The 13,974-nt window shown below is 36.6% G+C and overlaps 1 protein-coding gene across 2 annotated transcripts in view; it reads left to right on the forward strand.

Moving 5' to 3' along the window:
• Adgrv1 (adhesion G protein-coupled receptor V1) overlaps positions 1-13,974 on the forward strand; it is a 569,696-nt gene that overhangs the window by 212,558 nt on the left and 343,164 nt on the right. For both annotated transcript variants that reach the window (XM_058574584.1, XM_046428479.2), the window contains 6 exons: positions 1,516-1,659; positions 3,682-3,856; positions 5,650-5,785; positions 7,567-8,672; positions 11,282-11,399; positions 12,180-12,351. In XM_058574584.1, the coding sequence (XP_058430567.1) occupies positions 1,516-1,659; positions 3,682-3,856; positions 5,650-5,785; positions 7,567-8,672; positions 11,282-11,399; positions 12,180-12,351 (1,851 nt within the window). The remainder of the gene's footprint in view (positions 1-1,515; positions 1,660-3,681; positions 3,857-5,649; positions 5,786-7,566; positions 8,673-11,281; positions 11,400-12,179; positions 12,352-13,974) is intronic.

Consider the following 13,974-nt stretch of genomic DNA (forward strand, 5'->3'; position numbering starts at 1 on the left):
TTGTGGTTGGGTCATTTTTTGAGCACTCATCTCTGTGCTGGTGTTTATGGGAAGCAGAATAGATACAAAGATGATTGAGACACATTTTCTGTCATCCTGGTCCTTTTGTGGGGTGTAAGAGAGGCTCATTAACAACCAATTAAAAAAGTATGTAGGTGCACAGTGTTGGAAATCATGGGACTATAAATTCTTTTTGTTTGTGCCCAAATGGCATTAAGAATGATGAGAAATATATAAAATAGCACTGACGAGGTAGTCTTGGATCAGGGATATGGAAGGCCATGTTGAAGAACATGATCACTGCCTAAAACTTTCAAGTTCCTTTTCAAACTCATCTAACCACTCTTCTGTAGGTAGACCAGCTATTCCTCAAATCTGTTGTGACCGCAGTTCAATTTTAATGTTTAATTCCTGCACCTTGAGGAACTGCTGCATCACACAAGTCTGGGATGGGCCCATGAACAGAGAGTTAATAGGAAAGGCATCAGGGACTCTGTGCTTATGATGACACCTCATCCTTCATTCTTTAGAAAATGGTAATAAATTATCACTAGCTACCCAGCTAGGTGGGGTACACATGATTAAAGTTTAATATTATGATTTGTTTCCTTAACATTTGAACTAAAATTCATGTTTAGTTATGTAATTTCTTTTCACAGTATGACATTGAACCAACAAATATTAGGCGAGTGCTCTACCACTAAGCTCTCCCCTGGCTCAGTAAATGTCATTTGGAAAGAATGAAACATCTTTTGCCCTTAGGGTGCACATCATTTGAAACTGCGATGGTGTACCCTTTGTACATTTGAGGAAATTACACATGTTTAAGTTCATTATATTTGAAAGAAGAAGAGACTGCATAGAAGTGGTTGCTTTTATATTTAACAAAGATACAAAATTTTTTAGGAATAGTTCAGGTTATGGAACAACTTGGGGTTAGCCATTACCAATAACAATGTTTCTATGTAAAATTGTATTATAAGTTTCAAAAATACTTTTAGTGTAACATCAGTTTGTAAATTGAGAACTTCCCCTATTAGATTTTAAAATGTTGTTCACTGGTAATTTAATACATGATGTTAGTAATTTTTATTTATCCACCATTCAGATAATCAAGACACCTAATTCATTGTCCATTTTGAGTAAATATAATCAATTCGTTATGAATTAATGAAGAGGAAGAAAGTGGGTTTTGCTGGGTTTCAGGGCCTGATAATATTCAACAGTATGCTCTTTCCATTCCTTTGACACATGATTTCTTCACCAACACTGCTACTTCATTCCTTTTTGAGACTATTTGAGCACACATGGAACGTTTGCACGTTTTTATACTATGCAACGACCACTCCTCACTTCACACTCTAAATGCCAGAGGTTTGTTTTAAGACTAGAGGTCACACAATGATGAAATTGCTACTAAGGGAACCTCAGTCAGTGTGCTAAAAGCTCATTATATTACTCTGAAAATCATTTCTTAACAACTGAAAAAATGTAATTGATGCTGTTGGTTTCTAGGTCTTTCTGTCACTGGGCTCCAATATCACCTTGCAGCTGGTGACTGTGATGCTCCTCAGTGGAAATGTCTATGGAATGCCAACAATTCTCCAGGAAGCAAAATCCACTGTGCTTCCAGTCCCTGAAGAAGCAGCCAATTCTCAGGTAATTGGCCCTGGTGAGGTACTGCAGCCGACCAGCAGAGGGCAGCTTCACAGGAAGGACCAAGTTCCTAGAGAGTTTCTTAAATATCAGCTATTCAATCTGAAAAATCCTGTGAATATCAAAGTTGACATAATAGATAAATGATATAAAAGTAATTTGTCAACTTTCAATATTAGTTAGGAAATATGTTTACTTTTTTAGGGTTTTAGAAAATTTTTATCTTGTAGAATTTGAATGTAAGTTGTGGAATTTTAAAAATAACAGTCAACCTAAAGTTGAAATGCCCAAGTCTTTTCTTGATATCAACTATTTACTATTGAGTTACTTATACTAAGTAATTAAAATTAGAGTTAAATATTAGTGAATATTTCAGATCTTTTCATGTTTGTCTTTGCCATGCAGGCTTTAGTTTACTGTACAAGTTTGTGCTGACTTAGATAAATGCTAGAAGTCTTTCTGTGATATGGTTGCACCCAAGTATCCGAGTTGTCCAATTTCATCACAGGAAAAATTATTGCCCAATCATTTCAGCAATTCGAAGGAGAACAAAGGCCTTACGTTCTTTTATTTTGATTCTGTCCATATAAGACAAAGCTAGGTCTGCTGTCTATGGCTATGGCAACATGATGTCTGTTTGAAGATGTTATGAGATATAATTTCACCTTACTCCTTCAGATGGGAGCTCAAATGACAAGCCTGGCTTGAGATGCTGCTGATGTGGAATCTGTGTGGTTGAATGGGTAGGAATATGGGCAGATACAGAATGCTCTTTAGCTACTCTTTCCTGGGTATCTTCTTCATAGCAAGTGCATTTGCTCTGTCCTCTAAAGTGGAATCCACCAGCATTAAAAATTATTGAAAGGAACAGGTTTGTTTTCTTTTGTTCAAGAATGAATAAGAAAATAGAATTTACTAAAAGTCTCTGAAACATTGTTGGGTTTTTGTGCTCACTGGTTATTATTAAATAGATTCGTTTTATCCCAAGCCATTCATTTGGAGTAGCTAAGTATTTCTACTCTCTACCCATGCACAACACTTCACCACCCACCCTGAAGGGCAACGTTATGTGTGCAATGTATCCTCTGTACTCCTGCCAGTATTTACACAGTGTGTGTATGTGTGCTTGTGATGTTACTAGGGTATGTAGTCCTCCAGCCATGTAGCAAGCATGATCTCACTCAAAGCTCTTGGCAGTTGCTAACCAGAGATCTCGGTGACAGAGACTCTAGACTAGTGTCAAGTAAAAGTTGTCGCTGTTGTTTTCTCCTCTGTGATTCCAGAAGCTGTCTTTCAGCATCCTCCCACACTCTTCTACTATTCTTCTTTCTAATTTTAAAAGAGGAGAATAAGTCTTATAATAAAACCATTGATCAAATGATATTTCAAATTTACAGCTATTGAAACCAGAAGAAGTAATCTGAGCTGTCTGAATCACAATGTGAAACTAGAAATCTGGTTTTATTTTAACTCATTGACCAGAACTTATTTCATCTATAAATCACATGCCCTGGGATGTGATGCTTGTGAAAAGGACAGTTATTTTTTTAAAAAAATCTTTGAAGTTTTCTGATCTTCACAAAAAGATATAAAGTTGAATCAAAGAATTGAAAACCTTAATAGAAGGTCCAGTCCATGATGCTCATTTTGTAAATGAAGAAATATGTTGTTATATCTTAGAAAAAGGTTGGATTTCAGTTTTAGACAAATCAGGTTGTTATATTTAAATGCTTTTTAAATTTTTTTTGCTTTTATTTAATTATGGTTTTATTTATTTTTTGGATATTGCCCAATGAAGGAATTGCATTTTATTCAAAAAGAGAAAGCTATAGATTATAATCTAAATTATGAAGCAGAATAAATTTTCAAATATGAGATTTTATTTCTTAAACCTTTTTTAATTGAATATATTGTAAAAAATGAAAATATATAAACAAAAGGAAATTTGACATTTAACACACTCTTCAAATTCCCTGGAAATTTTCAAATGAAATATGAAATAATCTAAACATGTTTTTTTTTCAGGTTGGATTTGAATCCACTGCTTTTCAACTCACGGATATCACTGCCGGCACAAGCCAAGTTATGATTTCTAGGACAGGAACATATGGTGCTCTCTCAGTGACCTGGACCACAGGATATGCTCCTGGGTTAGAAATCCCTGAGTCCATCACTGTTGGTAACATGACCCCAATACTGGGTGAGTTGTAGTGTTTCTAAGATCAGCCTATAGGATAGGCAGGTGTGTAACTGGCCACTTTCTTGGGTCATCATTCCTCTGGACACTAAACTATTAGCTTCCTAGTATAGTATTCCCAGATGTAAGTGATCAGGGTTGTGAGAGCAGATTGGTGAGGAGGAGAGAAACTTTTTTTGAGACACATTGAAGACTTCATACCTTACCTCAAAACAGTGGTCACTAAGCAGAATGCTTTGCCAATACATTAAGAGTTTGTTAAAAGTAGTTCTAAGTACCTTATTTGGTCCATATGGTAATTTAAAAGATGTAACTTTGCATCAATTTACATGTCCACTCTAATATTTCTGATAGAACAACTGTGGTTACTTCACATACTGAATTTTTAAAATTATATCATTAATTTTTTGAGTAAGATGTAAGCATTAGATGGTTTGACCTCTGCCGTGTTATACAGAGCCCACTGCAAATCCTTGTGATGGCAGTTCTAAAGGAGATCTCAGTGGACTCGGAATCTTTGTGCTTCCCCCTCCTCCTGTCATTAATTTACAGTGTCCTCCTGGTCACCAGGCAAATATCATGTACCATTAGTCATAAGTGTAGTGAATCCTGTGTAAGAACTGAGATCATAGTCTCTCTGTGAAGATGGAAAGATTTTCATGTTCTCAAGTTCTCAGCCAAACAATGGAATAAAAACCTGAAATCCTTTAGATGAGGGTGAGAGCCCAGGACAGAGCAAATGACAATATTGACAGGCCAGCTTGCATCCCAACAGGAATCCCAGTAGTTCAGAATGAATTTAGATGCTTGGTTAAGAGCCACCATAGCATTAGAACTGCCTTGGTTACTGGGGTTTCCATAGCCACTGGATAGGTAATGTTGATATAATGTATCAAGTACTTCTTCTGCTTGATTTTCCTTTTAGCACATCCCCTAAATCAAAACTATTTTATCATCTTTTTAATCTATTTTCTGTAGTAACACTTATTTGTTACTCCCCTACCCTACTGTCAATTTGGGTGATATGCACAGCTTCTTATATCCTATCTATTTATTTACTTTTGTGCTGGTAACAACTTAGAAAATTTAAAAATATTTATCTGTGAATACATTGCTCTTTATGTCTGTGTATGTTACTGCATTTACATATGAAATTAATCTTCAGAAATTTTAGTGAATTTATAATAACTTGCTTATTTTAAAATTACAGAAGTTCCCCAAAATAGATTTATATCTTTAAATAGGGTTGATTAGGTTTTTTGAGATTTTTCTAATAAATTTTTCAACACAATGGAAAATAAAATATAATGAATACCCACAAACTCACTGACTAGATTTAACAGTTATTATATTCTACCATATTTGTAACATTTATTTTTTTCTGAATTAACCTAAAATAACATACATACATTGTGATATTTTGTCCTAAACTACTTCAAGACACATTTCCAAAGCATCCTGGGGTCGAATTTGAACCAGTGCCTGACCCTTGACACTAAGTACTGGTTGACTCTTGCCTAACACTATTCTCTTTTCACGACTGGATTTGGCAATGAAGCCGGGGGCAGGGGAAGATAAGTGATGAGTAAAAAGGGACTGAAAGTCGGGTTTATATCGTTAGGGGAGCTTCTGCAAGTTTATTTATATACCTTTCCCTTCCCCAGTTTTTAATATTTTATCTTTTGTGGACTCTACCAAAATTTTGGAAAAGAAAATATTTCACTGCATGTGTAAGAGTCAAATTCCAATTTAAGAACCTAAGAGGGAGCCTGCTTCACTTTTCACATTCCTTTCAGGGAGCCTGACATTTTCCCATGGTGAACAAAGGAAAGGAATTTTGCTGTGGACCTTCCCCAGCCCTGGTCGGCTGGAGGCCTTCGTCATTCACCTGTCAGGTGTGCGGAGCAGTGCTCCTGGTGGAGCCCAACTCCGGTAAGACCAACCTGATTCTCAACCCAGAAATTCTCTGACGAATGGTCTGGGATATCATTCATTACAAAAGAAAGCACAGGGGTCACTGTCCTTGAAGCAGATGCAAACCATTTAACTGTAAAGCAACATATAGCCTGCATGCCAAAGATGCCGCCTGGGAGGCTGGGTCTCAGCAGTCATCACTCTGTTTGCTTTACAGAGCTCATCATGAACTTTAACTTGAGAGTGGTGGCCCTGAGTCCCATCCTCAGTAGGAACTGTGGCGTCAAATATGCTTGTTTTAAAGGAAACTGTCTTTTGCAAAGCCACTGAAAATACCTGATTTCCCCAAGTGATAACAAATAAGAATAAAACATCATAGTAGTGTAATAATGTTACTTATTCAAACAAGTAGCTCCTTGACTTTAAGTTTATTTAATTTTGTGATGTATCTATTATAACTATTCATATGGAATCAAGCATATTTGCAATTAAATATATCCCGCCTAAAAGCAGTTTATTTTTCTCATGCCTGAGATGCACTTGGCCAGAACAGCAGAAGGCAGATCTGAGAACCACACTTATTAGTTCTGGCTCTGCCACTGATTTGCTGTGTGACTTTGGGAAAGTTACTTGGTCTTTCTGTTCCTCAGTTTGCTTATTTGTAAATTGAGGAAAATATGTGCACAAGACTATTGTGCATGCATGCACATTTATGTGGGAGGGCATCTGTTGGTGAAGTCAAGATTACACATTATGCATATGTCATTTAAAAAGAAATGGTTTGTCCAGAGAACATATTTAAAGGTCATAAATTCAAATGCCTTTAACAACACCAATAATAGCTTTCAGTTTTATAGTGCTTCTCCTAAACCACACTGCTTTATGCTGTGTACACACACACACACACACACACACACACACACACTCTTCGTTCTTCCAAAAAGCCACTGTTTGGACTAGATATAACTATTTGTCCCATTATATAAATGAAGAATGATTTATACATAAGGTAATAAACCTAGCATCTACACAGCTCAGTGTTCTGGCCATAATTTGGACCCTGACTGTCTTGTCACAGGCTGAACTCTAACCACTAATTTATGTGCTGATAGTGCTTGACAATATAGAGGGATAGGCCTGGGTGTCTTCCTTAAAAGCACTCAAATTTACATTTAATTTATTTACATGTTAAACTCTGTTAGTCAAAGAAAACATGTCCATGGTCAGAATTAAGACTGATGGGCCACCAGTTGCAATTTTTGATATAGTTATTAATTCACAATAAAAATTCATAGGAAAAGGATAAAATTTTAAACCATGGATGTTTCTTCCAATTTATATAGAGAGTTTTAGCGACATTTACATGAGAGAATATTCCCATTACTGACAGTTTGAGGAGATAAGAATTGTGTTCCTAGTACTAGTAAATATTCCTATTTGGTAGACAAGAACACTGTCTGATGTCTAGAGCATCACAGAGATTTTGGTCTTCTTTTATGCATCATAAGAGAGAGGCTGAGGCTTCAAATTCCTCTGTTAGTGGCCCCAGGATGATGGGGTTTATATAGAGTTTTTATAGATGATAATTTTTATAGCAGAGACCTAAGAGCTCTTTATTTAGCCAAGACTTGTTAAGTCCTTTCTCTGTCACTGTTGCTCATTCATTTCTTGGGTATGGAATTTGTAAGGCCATGTCATTTAGAAGATGCTTCATGAGCAGCATCATAAATGTATAAAAGAATACTCCCTATAGTGGTAGTCATGTTTTAATCAATTCTCATGGTTTTAAATTTTTCCAGATCAGGTTTCACCATTGCTGAAATTGAACCTATGGGAGTCTTCCAGTTTTCCCCTAGTTCAAGAAGTATCACGGTTTCGGAAGATATACAGATAATCAGATTACATGTGCAAAGACTGTTTGGGTTCCACAGTGATCTTATTAAAGTTTCCTATGAGACAACTCCAGGAAGTGCAAAGCCACTGGAAGACTTTGAGCCTATACAGAAAGGGGAAATGTTTTTTCAAAAATTCCAAGCTGAAGTTGATTTTGAAATAACCATTATTAACGATCAGCTTCATGAGATGGAAGAAACTTTTTATGTTAATCTTACTTCAGTAGAAATTCAGGGACTACAAAAGTTTGATGCTAATTGGAGACCACGCCTGAATCTAGATTTCAGTGTTGCAGTGATCACAATATTGGATAATGATGATGTGGCAGGCATGGATGTTTCTGTCCCCATGACAGCTGTGGCTGTCGCAGTTGATACCACTCTCATTCCTATAGAAACTGACTCTACCACACATCCTGGCACAAGCGAGTTAACTACCATTCCTCAGACAACTGAGATGGCTGCCATCATTACTGAGACAACTGGTATGTCCGCCACCCCTGAGAACCTTGTCACCCTTCATGGTTCATCTACCATGCCTGAGAAGCCTGACATGACCACTGTAACTGCCAGTATTTCCATTCACGGAACTTTTAGTCTTGGCCCCCCCATTGTTTATGTTGAAGAGGAGATGAAGAATGGCACATTCAATACTGTGGAAATTCGTATCCAAAGAACTGGTGGGTTTGAAGGCAATGTCAGTGTAACAGTTAAAACTTTTGGTGAGAGATGTGCTCAGAAGGAACCAAATGCGTTGCCTTTTCAGGATATCTATGAAACCTCCAACCGGACATGGGCAGTTGAAGAAGAAGACTTTGAAGAACAAAGTCTTATCCTTATGTTTCTGGATGGAGAAAGAGAATGTAGAGTATCTGTTCCAATTTTGGATGATGATGAGCCTGAAGGGCAGGAATTCTTCTTTGTGTTCCTCACAGACCCTCAAGGGGGAGCACAGATTGTGAAGGGAAAGGATGCCACTGGATTTGCAGCTTTTGCCATGGTTATTATTGCAGGTATCTTTGAAGTGATAGAGGTAAAATATGTACTTTTGTGGCCTGGAAGTTGTAATAAGATCAATCTGTTTAAGTTTAGCTTAAGACGGTGAATTACATGAGTCACTAGAGTTAATATTTTTTTATTGGTTCTTTTTAATGATACATAACAGTAGAGACCATTTTGATAAAATTGTACATGCATAGAATATGTCTTAATTCTAACTGGGATCCCATGTTGTATTCCTATATGTACATAGGAAAGTTATGTCCGATCCATTCCATTGTTCTTCCCATTCCCATCCCCCTTCCTTTCCCTTGCATTCCCCTTTGTCTAATCCTCTGAACTTCTATTCCTCCCCATCTCCTTATTATGAGTTAGCTTCTACATATCAGAGAGAACATTTGCCCTTTGGTTTGCTGGGGTTGGCTTATTTCACTTAGCGTGATAGTCTCTAGATCCATCCATTTACCAGCAAATGTCATACTCACATTCTTATTTATGACTAAGTAATATTCCATTGTGTACATATACCACAATTTCTTTATCCATTCATCGGTTGAAGAGTACCTAGGTTGGTTCCGTAGCTTAGCTATTGTGAATTGTACAGCTATGAACATTGATGTGGTCGCACCACAGTAGTGTGCTGATTTTAAATCCTTTAGATAATATACCAAGGAGTGGAATAACTGGGTCAAATGATAATTCTGTTCCTAGTGTTTGAGATTCCTCAAGAATCTCCACACTACTTTTCAGAATGGTTGTACTAAATTGCAATCCCACCAACAATGTATGAGTAAACTTTTTTTCCCACATCCTCACTAACAATTATTGTTACTTGTATTCCTTATACTTGCCATTGTGGTTAGAATGAGATGAAATCTCAGTTTTCATTTGCATTTCTCTAATTGCTAGAGATGTTGAACATTTTTTCATATGTTTGTTGACCATTTGTATCTCTTCTTTTGAAATGTGTCTGTTCAGTTCTTTTGCCTATTTACCAACCGGATTATTTTGGGTTTTTTGGTGTAATGCTTTTTGAGTTCTTTATATATCCTGGAAATTAACACTCTATCTGAGGTATGGGAGGAAAAGATTTAAAATCAGCATGCTACCAGTCACATCCACATAGTCATAGTATCCTGAGTTTTTCACTCTTCCTGTAAATGTACCCTTCATCTCTTTCTCACTTGGCTCTTTTTCTTCATAATATTTCAGTTTTAACTGGATCATTAATTTTGCTGATTTCTCTCATCTTTAACTAATTTCATTATCTTTTTACATTTAGATTTTGGAAAGCACTTTCACAATAAAACAGGTTTGGCAGATTAGAAGTCTGGAACATCTTACTAGAAACTTGACCCAAATTTGTTGTAGATATGGCAAGGAAAGAATTATTTTGATTAGATAATGTTAGGTGCTATTGTTCTATAAACAAAAATAAATGAAGGCTCTGCCTGTGAGAAGCTTACAGTCTACTTAGAGAAACCAAATCCCCGCCGAAGGTGGTGAAGAAATGATCTCTTCAAAACAGAAAATGCTGACACAGGTTCTGATGCAAGGCTAAGGAATGACCACTGTGATCAGTTAGTGAGAATGGGGACTGGCTGAGACAAGACACACTGGGGCACCTGGACCAATTTAACCCATCATGTGCTTGTTCATAAGACATGGACTCCACATTTGCTTACATTTCAGACCTGGGAAATAGAGCAGGGGCTGTTAACTATAAGCTTTCCTCAATCAGGACAGCTAAGTAGTTTCTGTGTCCTTAACTTAACCTAGGCTTTAACTTTAGAAGTTCTGTCTCCTGGGAACCTCAAGAGTGAAATTTACAAGTGATGGTTGTAAGCATTTTTTGAAGGTGACTGCTTTAGAGTCATTGCTTCTGAGATCACTTTACAAAACCAGGTCACTGGGAAATAGAAAGCTGCTGAAAATATACACACGGGCATTTCTCTAGTCCTAGAAGCTCACTCGTATGCTGGCCAGGATGTGAAGTGATTAGTGTAGTGTGAGGTCTAGTTTTATTTCAAAAGATATATTTATATCTTTTTAGTTTGAAGGTTCCTGTAAACTTTAATGTTGCTCAGAAGAGTCAGAATTCCTTTGTAGTTCTGTTTTGTTCTGGGGTAAATAACTGAACGTGTAACATGAACCCTTTTGGTCAGTCCACTTTTAGGAAGGTAGATGGGTTAAATGGAGCTCATTTATTCAACAGATATTAGTAAATGCTTACCAAATGTGAGCACTCTTCTTGGTGCTGGGAAGATAGTAGTAAGTGAAACAGCTGCTGCTGGATAGGTACATTCTGTAGGGATACACCGACTTCAAAATGTCAAGTGCAATCAAATGTAAAGGAAGGTCTCATCAGAGAGATGAGTATGTGTGTGTTAGGTGGGGAGGAGGATTTGGTGTTTTTCTTGAACTGTTTCTCAAGCTGTTTTCTACCTTGATGTTTTAGGGTAGATATTTGGTTTATTTCTAGTGAAGATCTTTAAACACTGTAGCTCCCACTCCTCATTTCTGGATTTTTCACTTATGCTCTCTGAGTTGACGAGATTCCTGAGTCATTGTAGATCTTGTAAATTCTTAAATGTATTACAGCCTCCTCTTTTTTTCTTTTCAGGAAGTGATTTCCACAATGGAATCATAGGTTTCAGTGAGGACTCCCAGCGTGGACTTGAACTGGGGGAAGGAGCTGATATGAGGAGACTGCATCTTCTTGTCACAAGGCAGCCAAACAGGTGTGACTGATATGTGTGTGCGTGCATGTTTATACACTAATTGGGATTCACACAATAGTGGAGACAGAATGAAACCTTGATAGTAGGCAGCATGGAATTTGATGTGTCAGTGTGCAGACGCTGTAGTCCTTGATCTGGGATTTAACACATTTGGTTCATAATCATAATATAGGGCTGCCTCAAATGTTTAGTACTTCGTGAAGTTACCTCACAGATGTCAGATTATGTAGGTCATCACTCCATCATATTTACTATTCTCTGAGGACTCCATATACCATTACACTCTGAGGGACACTTGGAGTACCAAAATTTTGTTTGCATTTAATAATAAAGTAACAGCATTGAATTCTGATGCATAAATATATTTGATATGCACACACACACACACACATTTTCCTTTTTGCACCTAAATGTTCTGTGAAAATGTAGGTCATCTTTTGCCCTTTATAGTAATAACAACTATTTTTAACAGTAGTGTTGTTTCATAGAGAAATTTTTGCTAAAAGATAAGTGAGAAGTGTTTACATAAGTTGGGTTCTCTTTAATTTTTGCTTTCACTTTTCTGGTACATTATAGGCAAAAATAATATTATTTGCTTTCACATTCTTGATGTAGAATAGTTCCACAAATGCTTATTCATTACTAATAGAGTGTAGTTGAGGAATACTGTGTAGACATTGAGCCTTAAGCTTTCTGTCATGGGGAGAACTGGTCATTTTCAGCATTATCAGTGGTGATGAACTGGATACCACACTGCTCACGTGTTCACTTTGTTCACAGAGCCTTTGAAGATGTCCAGGTCTCTTGGAGAGTCACACTTAATAAAACAGCCATTGTTCTCCAGAAAGAAGGAGTGAACCTGATGGATGAACTTCTGTCTGTGTCAGGAAACACGATGTGTACAGCAGGTCAAACACAATGCTTCATCAGCCTTGAACTTAAGCCAGGGAAGGTAAGAAATGTTGAGGCACAAGGCGGTAAACTTCCAAGGTTTCTTTAGAAGTATTCATTTTTAAATCATTTTATGGAAACTCAAGCATATTGTTTATAGGAAATTTCTTTGTATCTTGCCAAGTTGTAATGTCAAAATCATTTTCTGGATCACAGATTTTAGACTGAGAATTTGAATTTTTCAATTTTTGTAAAATAAGCTTGTCAGTGTTTCTTTGTCTTTTTTTTTTTTTGTCCTCTGGCTCAGCTACTCATTGTGTAAACAATTCTTGAGTCATTTTCAACCAGATTAGTATCTCTGATTACTCTATTGAAAATCCATCCCTCCATTTCAACTCACTTGCATTTTTTCTGATGATTTATTGTTGGCTCTATATTACAATGTATAAGATAATAATTAACTTAGGAAGCATGCTCTTAACTCACGAAATCTGCTTAAAACAAGCAGAATGTTTAAACATTTGTTGGAATTTTTAAAGAGATTTTAGTAAGATATCACATCCTTATTATATTGGTTTTCTGCTTCTGAGTAGACCTGATCCCAGCAAAACTAATTTTATATTAGTCAGGGCAAATGATCACCCTGGAGTGCATCTGACTTAACTAGGAAAGAAATCTGCTAGCAGTTATACATAGAATGGGTTCTTGTAAGGTCTCCATTCACATTTAGGAGTCTCGAGAGGCTCAGGTGTGATCTATGTGTCTTGTTTTCTCAGTAGACTTCAGCAATATTGTTTGAATAGAATGTTTCTTTTTTGAGAGAAGATACCTTTGCCTCTGGTCTAATTATGTGTAGGCACCATCTGTACACTGCTCAATTTTAGATAGTTCTTCACTTAAATTATAATATATTCTTTTTGACTGCAAGTGGTTGTAAGTAATGTTCTAATCATCATGATGATGAAAAGGAATATTTTACTGGAAAATAAAGGAAAGAGTCTTTATGCAATATGCTGAAATCTTCAGTTGAAAGAAATCATTGTGAATTCAAGCTCACTTGGTCATTAGGGAATAATAGCTCTTGAATATAGTTACCCATACTTTCCTGGTGCTTTATTTTATGGTATTTGCTAAATTTGGCTTCTCAAAAGTGGAATAAGTACAGTTATTTCCATATTTCAATATTTGCTGACAGTTGATCAGAAAGAGTGAAGGATGACATGTACCATATGAAAGCTAAACACATTTCTTCAAGTAGCAAAATGAAATTAAGGGTATTTTCTGTGTGACTAAGATGCAACTTATTCTTGAATAATATGAAGGATTTGTTGTATTATTTCACAACATAATGATTATCATCAAAATGATCACGAAATGATCATGGTAGCACATGCCTGTAATCCCAGGGCTCAGGAGGCTGAGATAGGAGGCTTACAAGTTCAAAGCCAGCCTCAGCAACTTAGCAAGGCCATAAGCAGCTTCATAAGACCCTGTCTTAAAATAAAATAAAATAAAATAAAATAAATTAAAGGCGAGGGATGTGGATCGGTGGATCGGTGGTAAAGCACCTCTGGGCTCAATCCCCAGCACATATACACAAAAATCACAAGTAATGAATAAGGTCCTTGCTGACAGATGAAAATGATGTATTGTATCAAATTAGACAATCTCATGAGCAGTTGAA

This window comes from Marmota monax, unplaced genomic scaffold, assembly GCF_021218885.2.
Source record: "Marmota monax isolate L192 unplaced genomic scaffold, Marmota_monax_Labrador192_F-V1.1 WCK01_AAM20220418_F8-fsc00018, whole genome shotgun sequence".
Lineage (NCBI taxonomy): Eukaryota > Metazoa > Chordata > Mammalia > Rodentia > Sciuridae > Marmota > Marmota monax.